This window comes from Pagrus pagrus (genome assembly GCF_965226575.1).
Source record: "Pagrus pagrus genome assembly, chromosome: 15".
Classification (NCBI taxonomy): Eukaryota; Metazoa; Chordata; class Actinopteri; order Spariformes; family Sparidae; genus Pagrus; species Pagrus pagrus.
In genome coordinates, this window is record NC_140199.1 from 15,888,880 (window position 1) to 15,908,978 (window position 20,099).

A 20,099-nucleotide genomic window follows, 5' to 3' on the forward strand; every position below is an offset into this window, starting at 1 on the left:
AATAAACCACAAATCTCTCCATGGTGGTAAATGTGTTTTTCCCACTATGATGCTACGTGTTTATCAGTGAGGATTTTACTTTGAAACTTTTTACCAGAAATGCTTGCCGGCTACAGTCTCTGACACTTTGTACGTGCCTCTCCTCCCAGAACTTCAGAGGGGACAGCTGTGGCACTCAGGGCTCATTTATATTCATAACTGTGAAGTCATGTGTAATTTGATTAAACTGTTGAATGCTTAATGAGATAAAATCCACCTGGAAAAGGTTTTCAGGAAGATGGAAAAAACATGCTGGTATAGCCCACCTTTAAACAGAGAATATGGAGCACCACCAAGTGACCAAACCTCATATTGCACAAGAAAAACATCAATTAAACTAAGGACAAATTCAAGTGTATAAAGGAACATATTTTTATATTTCATCATAATATTCAGAAGTTACATGTCTGACTTCCTAAAAGGCACATCCAAAAGTTTTTTTTGTCATCCATGCATACATTTTTCAAGTTTAAGACAGATATTAAAGGAATATCACAGCCAAACTCGAAGCCCTTCAGCAATATAATGCTGACATTATTTGAGGTAAAATAATTAGAATATAATGTCACAACAACTCAAAAGTAAGCACAAGCATACTTAACAATAATATGCAGAGTATATTTCTCTGGTGAACTGAACAGCAGTGACATCACTGGCTCAGTTGGAGACCCACCAACAAGCATGCTTAAATATTATAATCAAGATTTCAAATAAATCTAATAATTTCCCTTTTTCCGTACTTCAACACATTTGCAGAAACAAAAAACAAAAATACTCTAAACCTATGATATGTTTTGTGAGGGATACTTTACAGTTATCTCAGGAAAATGTTTTCAGAGGTGAAATGTCACATGAGGTTTGACAGTAAAAACATAAAACAGCATATACACTAAATATCCCAGACACACTCACCCACACAGACACAAACAAATACAATGAAATATTACTCTGTTAGGAACACTGATACATATAACTAACAATAGCAAAAAAAAAAAAAGATTAAAAAACTCTGTCGATTCATCTTGTTAAATCTTGATGATTGTTTGCAGAAGAACTCCTCCATCCAACATAACTTCAGAAACTAAACCCAGCAATAGAAGACGTGTGTCGATCACCGCAGACGGCGAGGTACGGGAGGTGCTGAGTCTCTGTGTCTATGACTGGGTCTTTGAGGAAGTGCTCGCGTCGGGCAGGATATGTAGCGCTCGTGCAGCATCTTCTCTGGCACCCTACGAGAATCAGACAGCGCTGTGAGGTCTTGTACAGTAAAGGGTGGGTAAACTGTGAGCTCAAATTTGTTAAAAAAACTAACAAAATAGAAGAAGTAATCACATGTACAGCCAGACTTTGAACCTAGTGCTTAATATACAATATAAAAAAAACTGACATAACATTGAGGGCATAACATTCTAGATATTTATTAAAAGGTATAGCAAGGCTTGCGTACGGTATATTAATAACAACAGCATCTAATCTTAATCTTTTTACATTTCTCATGACGGAGACGGGGCTATGTGGGCACAAAAGTGGCGTGTGTCTTGCTGTCAGTGGTTAAAGCGGAGAAACGCAGCTACTGCTGGTGTATTGATACTGCGTAAAATGAATGTTGAAACGGATTAAATATTCAGAACCCATGTGTGTTGGTATTTGATATTTTTGACACCATTTATTTATCCCAGAAATTCAATTTTAACAATTGAGTAAACTGAAACTTCACTTAATCCTTTGCAAGCAAATAATTATTAACTGTATGTAGATTTCCTGTCTGTCTGTACTGCTCGGCACACAGTCTATACAAACAAAATGTGTTCTTTCACTTTCTTATTCAATACATGTGAGAGGTTATACGGAAATCAATATAATGAATTAATTTACAGTTTTAAAACATTCAAATGTTTGACTACTAAAAAAAGGGGTCTGAACAATGAGATGAAAGCTCAGAATGTTTTAATCATTATTGGATTTAGGTCCAGGCTCATTTAGCTATGTGGAGTAGCAAACTGAATTAACAAGATTAATTAAAATTAAATTTCAATTAGAGATAACAGCTACTGTAGGGTAAAAAAATCTGTCAATTAAATTACAGTTTTAGCTTGTTCTAGCTGTGGATATGTCACCAGCTTGCTTTCACTTGTTTGCGTTACATTTCTTCCTTGAGCTGTTGAGTGTATGTGTGATGGCGACTTCTTCTGTGCATGTATTGCCAAAACTGAGTGCGGTCGCTATGGTTTTGTATTTAGCTCTGCTCTGTTTCTATGTCATTATAATTTTCAAAAAGTAAGATCCTGCATTTATTTGCTTGTTGTGTAGAGCTACATTATTATCCCAGCACAGCATTTCATTGTATCACTTGTATTATATTGTCTCACTAGACACCAAACAAAAGCACTCCGGTTGACACCTTTTGCAGTACCTGCAAAACTTGACGTGGTGTAAGTGTTGTTAAGGTGCGTCTTCCTTTTTTCATTCTTATGACCTTTACATTTATCTTAAAATATTACTAATTCCATATAAATTCAAAAACGCATTGGTGCGGTTTTCAATATCACACAATCACAGAATTGTATTAATAGTAATGACTGAGATGAGATGAGATGAGAGATGAGATTTAAAGAGAAGAAACTTTCCGTTCACAAAGAAGTAAGCTTCTTAATGAACAAACAGGAACATGAACAGGAAAGACATACGCTATATATAGTACTGTACATGTTAATATGATAAATGTTCTGTACAAACTAAAGGCAAATCAGATTATACCTGCTAGGCTGTAGTACGCACTGCACTGTTCCCCACATGACATTTTAAAGAGTTAAGATCTATATCACTGAAAACCATCAGACTGCAGGCCTTCTCAAAGTTACAGGAATTATGTGCCTTTATAGTTCAAGCCGCTTTTAGAGGCACTTTTAATTTAGCTTTCTTTTTGAAATGTTCTCTCACTTGTGTGTGTGGTAGATATTTATAACTTTTTTTCACTGCACGAACATTGACACATTCGACACTTTCTCATTTTGACTTCCCCCTCAAATGCACAGCTGTGAATCACTGGTGGGTGAACATTTCCTCTATATGTATGTGTGTTTCTCATCAATGCCTTCAAAATCTTTATCAGTGTCTTTGGTTCTGCCATAAATGTCAAACCTACACTTATATTATAATTGCTATTTGGCATTGCCGCATTGGTTGGCTACATCAAATCGTTCTATATTTTATTTGACAGGGACGGTACATGTAGGCATTGTTACATCTAAATAAAATGCAACCAATGAAATATATGTAAGAATTCTAGCCATGGCTAATTTGTAGTCCTTGTCCCTGGTTAGGCTTTTGGGATAATAATAAAGAAAAGAAGAAAAAATATCTATGCTAGATAAACCAATGTAACTCTGTGTTCATAGATTTTCCTTTGTATAATATTGTTCAATATTGTATTGCTCTGCATTGTAACTCAATTACTGTTCTTTGAACTAACCTGTCTGGGACTCGTGGAGGAATCCTGGGAGGAACGGGGGCTGCAGCGTCAGATGGCCGCGGAGGCCGTGGTGGAGGTGGGAGATGTTCTACAGAGTCCTTTAAAAAGAAACAACAAAAAAACAAATGTAAACTATGACGACACCTTACACACTTGAAAAAAAAAAACATTGTGACAAATCCAACATTCCACTATCACCTACCTTTACAGCTAAAATAACTACTCATTGATTTGTGGATCAACAGAAAAAATGTTTTTGACAAGTTTAAGTAATCTCTCAAGCAGAAATGTGCCAAACACTCCCTAGTTGTGAAGATCTTCATCTATTGATCTTGTGGTACAGGAAACTGAAGTTGTCTGAGTATGTTTGATGAGACTGTTTGTTGGTTTCAGGAAGGTGTGATGGCAGTTTTACTATTTTTCTCTTACATTTAGACCAATAATTAATGATTAAAAAAAAAATGCATATCAATTAATGAAGAAAGAGCTGTTAGTTGTAGGCCTATATACCTTCATCAGACATTAGACCCTTATGATTTGTGCAGGCATTTCGTGTATGAGTGAGTGTCACAATAAAGATCTGTACAAAAACCCATCACAGTTCTGATCACACACTGACAAGTGATTTCTAAGAAACCATTGAGCAATGTGTATCTAGCTTGAAAGATTTCATAAGTAAGGCAAATGTGGATCTCTCAGCTTGAGTCTTTTAACAAAGTAATTCTAAAAGTAGATCTGTGCTTAGATGTATTTTAGGGACTGAAGAACTGAAGTACCCAGTGACTGCAGATTAAAACTGAACACCAGACCCTTTGTCGGCGTCTCGGCTTCACATGCATTTATGTGAAGGTTGAGTTTGGTGTATAGACACTAATGTGGCAGTAACTGTATAGTAACTCCGATGTGAAAGGAGGTAAGTTGTGTGAAGAATGTTGTTAGCAGGGGCACTGAAAAGACAAATGCCCATGTTGTTATTTCGGCCTCACCTCAAAGTCAGGCTCTGTCCCGCTGCTGTAGCTAAAGGTGCTGTGAGTGCTGAGTCTGTTGCTCTCAGTACCTGATGTAAAGAAAAATCACATGTTAAGTGGGAAGAAGACACATGATTTCAAGTTTGTCTGAGGTTAGTTCTTGTGGTGAATGATGCCAAACGACCACCTCACCAAATGTGGATAAAAATATCTTTGAGGCTCACAACAAAGAAGGTATAGTTGTACAACATGTCTGCAGGGACAGGTTTGACGTGTCAGAGCGAGATCACATAGAGACGCCTGCAGAGAACAGACAGACTTAACGTGTCAGTGAATTCTTCAACATATCACTGCATTTCAAAGCACAGTTTGTGCTCTTCCGATTTTTGTGTGTGTATTTCTGATCATTTTAATGTTAGTTTTAAGCAGGTTTTGTGAATTATAACAAATTTATACAAAGTACAAATTAAAGTGACAGTTCCTTCATAAAACATAAAATAACCTAGAATTCATACAATGTAAAAATTAAAAATTAAAAACAAAAACATTTGAATTGTGAAAAACCCTGAAAGAACAATATAACTTAAACACTATAAACATTCAGTTACTGTTAAGGGTTAATGTAGCCTCTGTAGTTGAGGCAGCCGGGTCTTATCTTTAATGAGCCCTAGCTCGTCAAACTGTCACGCAACTGAGGGAAATATCTGTTTTGTTTTTTTTCTTTTTCTTTTTCTTTAGCTTAGCTGTAAGAGAGGAATTGCTGTAATGTCAAGGGACATATGAGACAGCCAACCTTTAATTTCTCATATGGGCCAATATAAGCATTTCAGGGAAATTTTAAGATTTCAGACCCTTTTTCTATCTCGGGACATAGGGCAAACCATGTAAGCAGGTTTTCTCTCTGGAGAGTTGTCAGGAAATTTGTTGTATAATTTTGTCTATGAATGATTGAGTGGCATTAATCTGTGACAATGTCTAGAATAAACACAAGAGTGAATCTCCTCAAGACTAAATACCCAAAGCTACCCTAAGAGATTTGTTTCACCTGTTCTTTTTTCCCATTTGATCTTATTTGCATTCATAGAGAGAGTGTTAACTGATTGAAATACATCATAGAAAGAGGGCACTTCCATAGGGCTTATTATCAGCCACGACAGTGTTGGTAGAAACTACTGTATTTTGAGTATTTTACCAGGTGTTTTTATGTTTGTCCGTCTGTGGACAGATTTTTATCTGCACAATAGTGTCACAACTGTGCAAGATGCAGTAGTGAAGATAAAAATGGAGGCCGAACCACATCCATTTTACATTTCCACATTCCGAATTTTTCTTTTCCCATCAACAAAAGCCTTCAATGCCGTACTTTGTTCTTCTTTCAATAAATATATTCTAGCTAGCTGCTTCTACGCTAACTTCTTTTGGAGCCGTTTACAGTACAGTCACTTCTGTAGCAGGTTGTCACCCCTAAACCACACCTTAAGTTTCTGTTGATGTCGACTGGTTGAATCATTGTGTGTGCGGCCACAGGCACACAGCTTGAAGCTTAGATCACATGGCAGGTGATTCTGCGAATGCAGCTTCCTCACAAGGTAATCACACAGCAACAACACCTCACAAGAGTTTGGAGTCTACATTTCCTCCGACATGCATTAACGCGAGGAGGAAGGCCAACAGCTGAGAACTTTCCTGTTTAGTTACAGTTCTAACCATTGAGCCACAGTGCTGACAAAACAGATAAACATACTAAAAAATAAAGCATTATGACTCACTGGATGTGCTGGACGTGCTACCTGTCTTCCAGCTGCTTCTCTGAATAACCTGAGCCGGTGGAGGGGGAGGTGGAGCCGCCGCTCTGGGTGTGGACTCATACACAGAACACTCTAATGTCATGGTGGAGCCCCAGTATAAGTTCCTCTGCATCGGAGCAGTTATCTCATAATCTAGGCGGGGAGAGACCACATCAAATATTAGCATTTGGAAAACAACAGGATGTGATTATATTATTACAACGGCAAGGAACATAATTCAGACATATATTAAAGCTGCACTACAGCCATGTGGGTTTGACGAATCAAACAACAACAAAATTCAAATAATAAATTATTCTACCGAGATCTTTTCCTGTCTTCTCTCTCTCTTTGTGACGTCTGGTGATGCTGTCTCGTAATCGCTTCAGATTTTCCTAAAGAAGAAAGCAACATCAAACACAATGTATGTTAGATCAATTTCTTGACCACAAATCAGCACCTGATAGGCCATACAGTTAGTGCGGTTGATCTACCTGCTGATAGCGAATGGAGCTGGACCTCCGCTCATGGTCAAACTGCCAGGCCTTGAACTCTTGGACGGCCTCATCCACTGTAATTTCCCCTACTTTCACCCTCTCCTGCAGAGATATTAGCTGCCTCTGTCCAGGTGTCTTCATCCCAGCATAGGGATCATAAACAGAAGAGGGGGGCTCTGCCACAGGCCGAGCTGTACAGGTACAAAAAAGGTTGTCATTCAATGAAAACAGGAGCAAGCAAACATCATGAAATTTTAACTTAATAGAAATTAATAGAAATACAAAGTAAAGTAGCAATAAAAGGTTGTTTTGTTTTCATTTAAGTGCAACTGTTTAATGTGGAGGAAGGACTAAGCTCACTGGTTGAATTAAACTTTCATTGGCAGAGTCAAAGAGGCATTGATGTTTGGAGCACAGTATTTAAAAATCTTTATCTCTAGTGCATCTGAACATAGGTTAACAAATTAAAATAAAACAAATTAAAACGGCAAATAAGGACCTTTGTTTAAAACGTAAAATATACATCTCTGTTTTTCATGTTCGCATGACCACAGCATTCATGATACTAAAAGGCCAGCGGGCTCTCTGACTAGCCTATCAAAATAACTGCAGTAGATACGCGGGTATTGTTGCTTGATCTGCGAACCACAGCCAGGCTGCATATCTGACCAGAGTAATTCCCCTGACTGAATGGGTTCACATTTGTGGTCATAACATGGTCTAAAACCTCTCTTACATTAGTTGCACAGCAAATGAAATATCAAATGTCAGATGTTGTTTCTTTTAATACACTGAATTAAAGACACACATGCTGGTTGAGCTGTTTGTCTGTTTTGCACACACACGATAGAGACAAAAGAACAGCATGATGTTTCAATGCTTATTTTACAGGATTAAAACACTAAAATGTTAACAAAAAGATTGTTTTACTGCCCTAACACACAAACAAGCTGTAACCATTACGCAACAAGTGGGACTGCTTGCTGTCACAGAAGAGCCGTCATCTGTCTCACAGTATTATTTACCATAAAGATGGTAATGTTCATGTATTAGTGATTAGATAGAGTCAATATTTGAAGATTGTGTTTTCCATATTTGAACAAACAAAAAGAGATACTGAATCAAAAGACACTGTAACATTGGTGTTGTTGGGTTATCATAGATAATGTTTACATATGTTAAAAAATTATCAGTGCAGTAAAGTGCTAGGTCTGTTTCATTAACCTTTTGAGTATTTTACAAAATACAAAAAGGGATGTTTGGCTCCTTCGATACTGAGGCTGAACACATGGCCAAGTCGCCAGAATAAAATGTTGGCAGCTACCAATTATCCAAACCACAGACTCTATCAAGTTGTGCCTGTCATACTGTACATACCATTGACATTTCAACAATACGTGTCATATCACGTTCACATTACATGAATATGAGCTGACTTTCATTGTCGAGAGGTGGAATGGATGGTGGTGGAGTGACATATACGTAGACAAGAAGGCTGCCAAGCCAATGACTGCAGTTCACTTCTGTGTTTCAACATTTGTGACAACAGTGAATTTTTAAGGAGACGTCACAACAATTTCCAGCCATGTTTGTTGGGACAAAACCAGGTATTTTTAGGCAAAACAACATTTTTCTTACCCTAACAAAGTGTTTTTGGGGTCTAAACGTAACTAGATCATAACCATTGAAAACATAAAATTGAAAATTGAACCCACAAAATGTAAATGTTAAGTTTCAACATATCCATGCTTTCTAGAAATGTACATTGCCAACATTTGTTCTGGAAATTGGATTGGAACACAAGCAATGACATTATTAAAAGTTTTGTAATGGATTTACAGTTTAAGTTTAAGTTTAATTTGAAATGAAAATGATGACAAAAAAAAACAGATTTTCAATCATTCAAGGAGCTCTTTACCTGCAGGATATGCCATTTCCGTTGTTGCACTTCCACTGGGCGTACCTTTATCTGAAAATACTGTCAAAAATATGTGTATTTGTAATTTGTCTGGAGACCACTTTTATGAAATCTGACGTGTATGAAGAACATTTTGTGGAAACAAAAGAGACCAATCAATACCTCTAGAGATGTAGGTCATAGGCTTTTCAGGCTCAGTCTCGCCCTCCGGTCTGGGGATGGGGGCTGGAGGACGGTTAAGGATTACTGGGTTGTAGGTACTGTTAGCATCCACAGTATCATATATATCCTCTGGGCAGAGGTTGTATGGATCCTCCTCTTCTTCAATTTGATCTAAGTCATTATGATAGTCTTTTTCCGCTTCCTCACTTTTAAGGTACTCGTTGTTCTCCTCGTTTGAGCTGGCATGTGGTTTTGCTGAAGGACACGACATAGGACACCAAATTATACATACTTTTTTATACATGTAGCCATTTAAAGTCTGTACTTAAAAAGATTTAAAATGTTTACCTTGAAAGAACTTCCTGAGCATAGCTTCCTCTGGGTTCTCATCTACTGCACTCATCGACTCATCTTTGGGGGGGGGAGGATCATCAGCAACAGTTTAAACACCAGTTTTATATCTCCATCATTGTTATGATCATTAATTAAAAAATAATAAATCTTACATAGGTCCTCTACACAATCAGGGTCAATCCCCAGCATCGACTCATATATGTCCTCTGAGCAACCTGAGTACTTCATCATGATATCTTGAGGGGTAGTTGACATCATCTCATACACCTCAGCAGTCTCCTCTGTGTTGATGGTGTCTTCAAAGTGACACTTGAGCATGTCTGCTGTCTCCTAGATTTGTTTCAACACAAGAGACAGGTGGACAGTGACTAAAAAGGTACAAGAACCTATGGGTAGATTAAGAAAAAAGCTTAAATCACTGGACTTACAACAAATTCATCCATAAACTGCCTGAGATCAGAGAAGCCACTCTTCTCTGCTAGGGTGTTTGGGTAGTCGCCGTTCTTGTTCATCACGCTGTAAGCCTGCAGTGCCCCGGGACACTGAAGGAGAATGGTGGTCAGCTTCTTCAAGCCGTACTTAGCAGCAAAGTGGAGCAGCGTGGGAAGCTCCTCAGTACGCTGATCTGAAGGACAAAAAGTAATCAGATACAATAATATGTATGACTGAAACTGTGGTTTCATCGTATTAAATCGAACGGGCACATCAGAGGTGGAACAAATATGATTTTAAATGCTTCCAGTTATGTTCTCATAAGCAGAGGTGGCAATAGTTCACACATTCTTTACTCAAGTAGAAGTACAATAACAGATACTAGTGTTGTTAACATTAGTAACGGATGCTCATTGTTTATAAAGCAACATTTGACTAGGAAGACATGATATTTCAGTGCAAATTATGTCAATATATAATTTGAATGCGTACAGTTAAACTGACTGGTATTTCTGGTGCTGTCTAGTGAAGGTAACAACGTTTAATCAACCAGTTGACTATGCCTATACTCACATGCCGCCATATTGTCTTCTTCAATCTGTCTTACTCCAAACAGCTGAAGACTAGTTGCAGGCATCCTGGATTTTAAGGAGTCAGTTAGCATGATGTCCAGTGATTCTGTTGTATTGGATGTCAAGTTGAAGGCCTGAAAGTACAAAATGACTTATTTAACCCGGAGAGCTTCTAAAATGATCCAAACATTTGCCAACACTATCTACAATGTGACATAATGCCTTACCTGGCAAATGAAGTTAACAGGATCATTTGCATTTTCAAGACAACGACTGACTTCTCCCATGTTGGTATAATATGTAACAGGCCTCAAGCTGACACAGGATTGGTCAGTGTACATGGTGAGTGACATCAGTCCAGCAGGCATATCTAGAAGAAAAGAAAATGCAGACATTTCAGATTTAAGTTTTCAAGGTCTTGCCATCAACGCTGAAAAAACTGATAAAGGTGACATTTTTCGGGGAGATACTTGCCAGGTGCAGTAACACTTATGGTGTATTCATTCTCCACAGTGCCTGGGACCCTTTTTGCAGCTACATTTTCAGATGAAAACTCCACCTCTGGTACCGACTGATCATCTACTTTATGCGTGAAAATGATAAAAAGTGTCTCCGATTCCTTAAAAAAAGGGGGGAAAAACGAATGAATATGGCTTCTTCGTATTTTTTAACTAGGCTATGACTATAACACACTTGTACACATAGTGGAAGCAGCTCTGAGCTATACTATACTGTTTGTATCATGCAGTCTTACCCCACACAGAACTCTGCTTGGTTGAACGGTGAGACAGGTAAGGTGCGTGGGCGTACTAATTTCCTCTCTTGTTGAATTCCCTGTACTCACTGGCTCCTCATCTGTCAGGTCAGTTTCTTTTTGCTCTCCTGACACCACTTCCTCAATTTCATCAGTGGTGGGATTTTCGGTTGAAGTGGCTGCTGCATTATGTAACTCTGCTGCTTCTGCAGCTCCGCTCTCATATTCAGCCTCCACTCGCCTGCCTTTGAATAAAAAGAATATTGCACGATTAGTCAGAAATCAGTTACTTGTATGGTGACTTACATTTTCTACAGAGCTTAAAGGTGTTTTTATGTAGCCTTTAATTTTACGCAATGGTTAAAGGTTGTTACGCACAAAAAATTCCCTTTCCCGCTTACCTACGCAGATAGTTTATGTTCTATATGTCAAAGTTTGAGGTGTCCACAGCTGAATCATCCCCCACACATAATGGAGATGATTGGCATTCACTTGTGTTGCTCAAAACATTTGATAATCCACAGACATCTCTGTGAACAGTTTTCACAGGGACTATTCCTTCAGCAAAAAGCAGTCCGAGTGAAAACAGTAGAGTGGAGAAGAGTTTGATATCTCAAAATTTTAGCACATAAATCCAAACTATCTGCTTACTACGATACCATTACAGGTAAATAAGATATATCTTTTTGTAATTTGAGTGAACTGACCCTTAAATTGATTATGTTTTCTTTTAAGGCCTCTAAGCAGCTTATGTGTAGTTTAAATAGCTATAACCTATTAGGAAAGTGCTTCAGAAAAATACCTATAATAATGCAACACAAAAGAGTGAGGTCTCTAAAGGGACAGCTCACTCCAAAATCAAAAAAAAGAATTTTCCCATTTTACCTGTTGTGCTATTTGTCCATCTAGATTATTACAGATTATTATTTTGGTGTGAGCTGTCGAGTTTTGGAGATATCAGCTGTAGAGTCTGTAGATGTCGGCTTTCTTTCGAATATAATGGAACTAAATGGCACTCAGCTTGTGGTGATCACAAAAATAGAAAAAGACCTTGTTGTGAGCACTGTTTTATTTCCATATCACAGCGCAGAAGGAGTCCAGTCAGGACGGGGAGAGGTGGACTCTGTGTTAATGCCACTGATGCTTGGGGCTCACACACAGTCAAAGCTGATGGATAGATGTCGAACTTTTAATATGCAGTAGCCGACCATATATCAGGAGTGCGGAAAGCATGAATGAGGGGCTAACTAAGTATTCAACTAAGCTAGCTTATGCAAGCTCAGCTGAGGAGGATGCCATTAATGGTGGTTATGTGGTTGGTGGATGGAGCTTGATAGAAAGAAGTAATTCCTGCACGAAACTGCTCACAACAAGGTCTGTGGATTATCTTGAGTAACCAGGTCATGATTTCCTGAAAGAGACATTGCTGTTGTGTTTCCAAATGTATTCTTTTGGTGCTTGGCTCACCACAAACTGAGTGCAGTCTTGTTCAATTAAGTTTGAGAGGCGGCAAACATCTCTACAGCCGATATCTCCAAAGGTCCAATCTCTCCAATCTAGGTGACTAAACAGCGCTCAGGTAAGAGAAGAGATATTTATTATATATTATATGGATAACTATCCCTTTAAAGGCACAAAAACAGAAATAAATAAGTGTGAACAAGTTTCGCGTACTGTCAGTGATGGAATCCAAAATGGTTGAAACATAGACCGAAGGGTCATCCTCAGCAGAGAGTTTTCTCCAGCTCGGCCAATCTTCAAACAACTCCATAAGCATGTCGTCCTCCGGCACGCCGCACATCAGCGTCACCACTCTGTGTGGAGGATAAAGGAGTCTCTGAAGCGCTCCCTGCAGTTCAGGGTCACACAGCATGTCCAGCAATGCTCCCGTGAGGAGCAGCACAATGCATTTGCAGCATTGGAAATATTCAAAGTTATATCCATGGAGTTGATCCTCTGGGCCGACAGCATACAGCAAAATAGACCTTTCGCAGAATTTTTTTGAGGAATTTAAAATCTGCTGCAAATACGCCCCCCATTCCTGTGCGTCAGCTGTGTACAGAATTAACAGCTCGTGTTCTGAGAGGGATTCAGAATATGCTGGAAAACAGAATATATGACAGTGTGATTAGTATGTACAGCACATGCTTTCAAACAACCTGAAAATTGCCTTACTTAAGCTGGAAAACATTATTATTAGTTCCTCTTAAACATGGCTGATCCAGCCAGACCACGAGAAATGATTCACAATCCAGTAATGGGCTCAAACATTACGCTAATGATATGACACTAGTCATATTATATGTTGGTTTCCATGTTGCAGCAGGTAGTGTTTGTCAGGGAAACGCTCAACAACATACCAACTGTCCGGCTGCGAGATGTCAAGGTGACTGTGGTTAGAGAATGAATGTCCGATTTGTTTAATATGTCAGTGCAGAGCCAACAAGGAGTTGTGCAAACATTGCACTGTGTCAACACTGGTCAGAGTAATTTTGTTTGACTCATTACAGTGTTTAATCAGGTCAAGTTCACCTCTGTACACGCTAACTGGGAAAGGAATCCAAATTGACTATTTCACCTTCATCACAGTTCCCACTGATGACAGAGGCGACAGACTTGCCATCTGTTTCTTAATGGGCCGATAACATGACTGATACAAATTTAGACGTGTGGGAAATTGTAAAATAATTCACATGTGAATTTAACCATACAGGAAGGCTAACATGCGCTTCCTCTTTTTTTCATAAGCTCAGAAAATAATTTTAAATAACAGTTCAGGTCAGTTAAACAAACCATATTTCAAAAGAAAAGAAGAAACATTCTGAAAGAGTAATATATACTGTGTATCAAATGACAACTGTTCAGTGCCGTTTTTAGGTAAATATATACATGGGTATCTTCACCCCTTGGAACTGGCTAAAAAGACAGTTATAGAAGATATGTGATATTTACCTGATTCAATACTCGAGACGGGTTCTTCCATGGTTGTGAAGCCTCAAACGTGCACAAAATCAGCCCACCAGGAGCATCTCAAATATGTTCTTTTGGTTTCTCAAGTATAATTAAGGTCCTCTCCTCTTCAACTGAAGCGATTGTAGCTTTCACCAGCTATACTGTAGCTCTTTGCTCAGTTGTATTAATAGCAACCCTTAGTTTCCTGATTTTGGTGACACTGCCCCACTTCCTGAAACAGTTGAAGAAGTGAGAAAAAGCACCAGAGCGGTGTCATGTCGTGCAACATGTCTGTGACTACACTTGCCTGTTTTTCATTAGTCATATGAAAGAAATAAAAAAGAAGGGGTAGCTAAGAGTGACTATGTTGAATTTTGTTGCATCTAGGCACAGACCTTGACAGAAACAGAAGATAATGTAAAAAACTTTTTGTCTTGTGAGAAACACTTTAGTTTTAGATCTCTGTTCTCAAAATTACACACACGCCCACACACACAGACACTCACCCACAAATACATCAATTCACCTGTTGTGTGATCAACGTGCTCCTTCCTTTTTTTCACTTCCTTAACAAGGTGCTTTGTTCTTCACATTCAGAGTGAAACTGGGAGACTAGAGCTTAAATAAACAAACTTGCTCATCTCGAAACAGCAACAACATGTACTACAGTACACCTAAAACTCTAAAGATTACAAGAAAACTAGAAGGCACTCTCTATTATATCATATTCTCTTAAAATGCCTTTATTGTCATGGCATGGTCTTGTTAGACCTTAAAATCTGATTGGTTTGACTCCCTGACAAAGGCTTGGTGTTGAAACGTGTCAGAGATAGTTTTCAAGGTCTAACATGAACATGTCATGACAATAAAGGTATTTTAATAGTTTTAGATTTTTATGTCCACATGTATCCTTATCCAAAGAGCACCTCTAACAAACTCTATTTGAGTCCAGGGAGAGCTCCTTCTCTTCATATTCCAAACAAACAGGGGACAGGATACAGTATCACTAGAGTAACTGCTTACTGCTGCTAACTTTAGCTGCAGTTAGCTAGTTAGCTCAGTTAGTCACGCAGTGATCCAGACTGGGATTTTAGAGAACCGGGGGAGTGTTGGTCTTTACAATGCTAGCACAGGAGCTTTGGACCGGGACGGGGTTAGCTGGTTACTAGCATGCTAACTTCAGTAGATTATACCTGCAACGCAATACATGGATATCATGAGTTCAGAACTATGAATCACATTCTGCTGATAATTTTAGGCAATCTCTAGCAATCTTAGACATAAAATGCGATGCGTTGCATTAATATACAGCCACAGTCAGCAATAAAAGTGACTTCCTGAGGATATATCTTACGGCTTTATGCTGTATTAATGCTGAAGATTAAGATTTAGACTTTTGCATATCATTCAGTCGTTCAGCACAGGCATCTATTGTACTGTATTTCTGGAAGGCAGACAAGACAACTGAATGAATGACTCAATGAAATGAATGAATCATCTGGATGTTGTCACTATTACTCAGTGTGGGAAGTTCCAGTCCCCCCACCCACCAAAAAAGACACAACTGATTGCAACATATGGCACCATGCTCATCCAACCACTAGAGGGCAGCAGACAATCATTTACATCAGCCAACAGACCGTCCCAATCACCAGTCACTGTGCAGACGTCAGAACAACAGAGGACAGCAGCTGATACAAGACATGCAGAGATACAGGTACCTCTTCACAGGTGTGGTAAGATACTGACGCAGTAATATCCCATCATACATTGGGTTGAATGCATTATTTATATGCAGTATTTTGTTTCATATCTCTTAACTGTGGGGAGTTGGTTTGAAAATCTTTACTTGGCAAGAACTCTATCGGAAAAACAATTGTGAATGTCAACTCTTTCTCCTCAGCTTCAGTTTAAGTTAGTGTTGAAGAGTGAACTAAAGACAAGACCAGCATGCCTCATCCACAGAGGAAAACTGGTTGGACTTCTGTAAGCCAGGAGGATGATTGAACTTTTCTGGAAGAACATGGACATACCTTCTGTGGGAATGTGGATGCAGCCATCCTTTATTTTTAAAGGAAAAGCCTTGACTTCACTCAACTTTTAGGGAGGTTTTTTTGACACTGATCAGGGAACTACAAATGAAAAATTGCTTTTTGGCTAATTCTGGCATTTTTACTAAAGTATTACCATGTGTTTAAATACTTAGAATTGTCCGTTTTTAACCAAACTAAACTAAACTCTGGAATTTTGGTTGGATTTTTTTCCCCGCTTTGGGAAGGAGAATGTACTAAGACTGCAGGAATTTGCTCTATTTGTACTGTCTGCCATTTTATTTTACTTTCTTTCCATGGCATGTTCACTACTTTCTGCTAACAGTTAATGCATTACATTTTAAACCAAGTCAATCAAAACGAAATTTCAATTCACTGATCACTTATATATAAACGGATTTAGCACAAAGGATTTAAACATAGGTTCGTTTTTTAAACCCTTGTGTTTTTAAAAAACTTGCTCAAAAACGGTTTGGTAAAGAAGCAGACACAGATAAGCAACTCTAACGCTCAAAATAATTGAGGCCTCTTCACTGTATTTCCAAGTTTAAATAAAGTCTGAATGAAAATCAACTGACTGGAGGCTCAATCTAAAATGTGAGCAGGTGGTTTGAGCTGCAACAACAAACCTCAGAGAGGTTGCAGAGCTTAAAGCCCTTTTTCACACTTATGCTGCACATGAAAAGTGTTAAGGGCTACACTTGAGGTATATTTTCCTGGCACAGCTTAGAACCACTGAACCATTTGGAAAGGGAGGCAAATGCCAATAAACACAAAGCAATCATCAGTGATCACGATGATTGCATGAGAATTGATGAACCTGAATCTGGGATTCTGTGTTAGCACCTGAAACAGCTCAACAAAACACTGTCACATCTCTAGGATGACTTCAACAAACTTCCAGACACTTGTCGAATCAAAGCCAAGGAGCTGTTCTTTCAAACTATTTCTCTGTGTTTTGTTTATTTTGGCCTATATATTTCACCCTTTCCTCAATCTTCAGTTTCTTTAATAATAGTTACAAAATCATAAGACGAGAGTTTATTCACTTGTTTAACCATGAACTTCAGCCACGAAATCAATTTGCACAGCTTTGCCTTCCTCAAATCATACAACCAGTTTTGTTCCTGCTTTGACCTCTCTCTACGACGTAGACCTTTTAATGGCCGCGGCAAAAGTTCACTCTCTGACTTCTGAGGCTGCCTGTGAAGAGCAGGGTGATCCATGACCCGTCTTTAAGTACAATTTCCTGTAGAAAAAGAATCCCCTAATTTCTTCTAACTCTGCCATTAGCTACCACAAGCATGACCGGCCCGTTACCTTTTGTTTGGGCTCCCTTGAAACCACTATCTATTAGGTGGCTCAAATCAAATCCCTGCAGCCTGAGTTTAATAAGAGAATATTTTTGCTCCTATATTTTAACCTTGTTATCCAATATCCTGTCCTTTTAGTCTGCAGTGTGTTTTCAGCGCACAGAGCGACTCTGCCAGGGAGCGCGCGTCAGTTCACAACAGAGACCTGACTTCCTGCCTCTCGGAGCACAAAAGTTCAGCTTTCACAGCTTTGTGATATTCTGCTATGCTGGCACTGGATTAACATACAGGAGGTCTAATACTTTATAACTAAGCATTATTTTAAGTTTAGGTCTACCTGTGTCATGCTCAGATGTTTGTTGGACCATTTTATATGAGGCTGCTCGAACATGTTTGGTTGATTTAACTGGAAATTGCAATTTTAAATTTTTCTGCATAATATTTAAACATGGACAGAAATAATTTTGCAAACTTCTTGTTAACTCATTGTTACTCAGAGTCATGAAATATCTTTTGTAGCAGACAGACACATAATGTAATGGGAATGAGAAAATTGATTTGTGCCAATTTTCCCAACTGCATTTGATTTCAGCAACATCCACACAATGTGCCTCCTGGGCCAACACTTTGTATTTCCACGAAGATAATTTTTGAGGAATGGAAGAAATGCATTTTTGAAACAGTTTCATAAGCTCATGAAATTTTTTCGGTTCGTAGCGAAGCGTGTAATTCTGCAATGACAGAGTAACAAGAAAAATATCAAAACTGAAGTTACAAAGCAGCAAGCAGTCTACGGCAGGAGGCTGTAACAGAGGGGTAGCACAGCACTATACATCTAATATTGCCGACATAATGGTCATGTTACCGTCTCATTTACTGTACTTCCCCATGCTGGGAAAGCCCTACCTCGTATCTGCACTGCCTCTGAGGCTGTTTGGGAGACTTTTAAAGCGGAGGAAACGAGAAACAAAGCACGGTCCGAGGACATGGAGTGCAATCTTGAAATGGAAAACTGAAATGGGGAAAAGGGGTCTCTCGCTGAAATGTTATTTGGATGATAGCCTGCATAAGAAAGGAACTGTGTTTGGTTTCTCATTGAGAGTCACCAGCAGGGCTCATTGTGATAAGAAAATAAGTCTAATGTTACCTGATCTGGTATAATGTGGACCAATTACCACTCCATTGCACTTCATTACAGGACTGTAATAGGGCCGGGGGTCAGTGCTTGAGATGGAGTGGCAGAGGAAAATTGAGTCGTCATTGATAATATGATAAAAACTGACAGTGAGAGGCCCCTCCAACAAATTATTGAAATTTACAGTTGATAGGGAAACACTATAACCTCATTTGGTAAGCAGCTGGCAAGCACTTGTACAAAGCAGGTCCTTTAACACAATGAGAGGCTTATGGAGAGAGGGAAATCCAAAACTATCACAGAATAGTTTTAGGCTCCTGCTCATTGGCTTCTGGCACTCAGCGTGCATGTATTTGTTTTTTTTAGAAATATCTAAAGTCACACAGACTGCCTCAGTGGCCAGCATTTTCCTCTTGAGCAGGTGGATTGTGGAACCCATCATTATATGTGGCAACAATAATATGCTGACAAAAAAAATCTGGCTGAACAAACAAATCAAGTCTGGCTGACATTATTGTCATTCTTAGTGTCTCTCCATGGTGGAATAGAGAAGTGCGGAGGCTAACAAAATATAAAATCTCACAGTCTCTGTAAACCGCTGCGCTCCTGGAAAAGGTACGGCAACCATTTGTTTGCCTCAGTTAAAGTGCCTCCATTTGAGGCCCCTTGAATAAATAAATCAAATAAACTACCGTCAGACATACATTTTCAATCCATCAAGGTAATCAGATTCTGTTTACCTGAATGGGAACTATTCTAAAATGTTATTAAAAACTTAAATGGAGTTTAGGTGTGGAATAACTAGGCACAGGAAATGATGAGCAAACAGCAGGATAAGATTCCAATTACTATTAAACAAGCATTGCATTGACTAGTAAAGAGCAAAATAGCTTTGACATTTTCTACAGCCGGAGCTCCCTCCTGACAGGCTTTGTCGTATGAGAGCAAGGCAAATTCAATTCACAGGCTTTTAGACTTGAGGTAGTCAGAGCTTTCTCCTGAAATACTGCTTAAAGTCCCTTTTTCACTTCTTTGATGTGTGGTTAACATCCATATGTGTGATTCAACAATAGATACTTATTGTGCAATAATTGCTTGTATTTAAAAAAAATATATTTTGACTTTGATGGAAAAACTGGTATAAATCTATATAATAGATAAAGATAATAATTAAACATTTTATCATGTATTAAAAGGTGAATCAAATACTATATGTGTCTTTTCAGGCTCACCACAGTCTCCCTAAAGCTTTACAATATGTCCCAACATTAAGTATTCAACAAGGCCATAAAGTCATTACCTTGTACTGAGGGAAATATAATTTATGAATCATTTGGAGGCCCAGCTAAGTTTATCTCACATATCTAAATAGGCAATATACTGAGTGCATGCTTCATTGATCAAAACTGTTGTGGAACAACTTATCGAGCAACCATCTTTAACTACTATTTAAAGATCATTTTGCTTTCATCTACAGTCTCCACTCAGCTGAAATCACTTCGACATGATAAGACAGTCAATTTGGATGTCAGCCTTGGCTACAGTAATCACACTGGCCACTAGATAAGTGTGACTTTATTTATTTATATTGAGCCCTGTGCGTGTCTAGTTGAAGATAATAGTTTCATTTTGCAGAGAAAGTTTGCCAGCTACCCTCATTGTGGAGCAAATGTGACAGATTTCTGCTTCATTA

General features: G+C 38.6%; 1 protein-coding gene across 7 annotated transcripts in view; it reads right to left on the reverse strand.

Annotated features, from left to right (window-relative positions):
- Positions 1 to 393: 393 nt before the first annotated feature.
- Positions 394 to 20,099, reverse strand: part of pik3ap1 (phosphoinositide-3-kinase adaptor protein 1) — a 98,714-nt gene continuing 79,008 nt past the window's right edge. For 4 of the 7 annotated variants that reach the window (XM_084375503.1, XM_084375501.1, XM_084375502.1 and 1 more), the window contains 16 exons: positions 12,630 to 13,055; positions 10,956 to 11,200; positions 10,676 to 10,820; positions 10,429 to 10,571; positions 10,203 to 10,335; positions 9,626 to 9,822; positions 9,350 to 9,527; positions 9,192 to 9,254; positions 8,844 to 9,098; positions 8,682 to 8,741; positions 6,761 to 6,954; positions 6,589 to 6,661; positions 6,249 to 6,419; positions 4,498 to 4,568; positions 3,512 to 3,609; positions 394 to 1,268 (listed from right to left, as the gene is read on the reverse strand). In XM_084375503.1, the coding sequence (XP_084231629.1) occupies positions 1,151 to 1,268; positions 3,512 to 3,609; positions 4,498 to 4,568; positions 6,249 to 6,419; positions 6,589 to 6,661; positions 6,761 to 6,954; positions 8,682 to 8,741; positions 8,844 to 9,098; positions 9,192 to 9,254; positions 9,350 to 9,527; positions 9,626 to 9,822; positions 10,203 to 10,335; positions 10,429 to 10,571; positions 10,676 to 10,820; positions 10,956 to 11,200; positions 12,630 to 13,055 (2,570 nt within the window). In that variant the 3' untranslated portion in view covers positions 394 to 1,150. Of the gene's footprint in view, positions 1,269 to 3,511; positions 3,610 to 4,497; positions 4,569 to 4,703; positions 4,780 to 6,248; positions 6,420 to 6,588; positions 6,662 to 6,760; positions 6,955 to 8,681; positions 8,742 to 8,843; positions 9,099 to 9,191; positions 9,255 to 9,349; positions 9,528 to 9,625; positions 9,823 to 10,202; positions 10,336 to 10,428; positions 10,572 to 10,675; positions 10,821 to 10,955; positions 11,201 to 12,629; positions 13,056 to 13,907; positions 14,140 to 20,099 lie in introns of those variants that run through there. The other 3 variants (XM_084375504.1, XM_084375506.1, XM_084375505.1) reach the window with 3 other exon arrangements.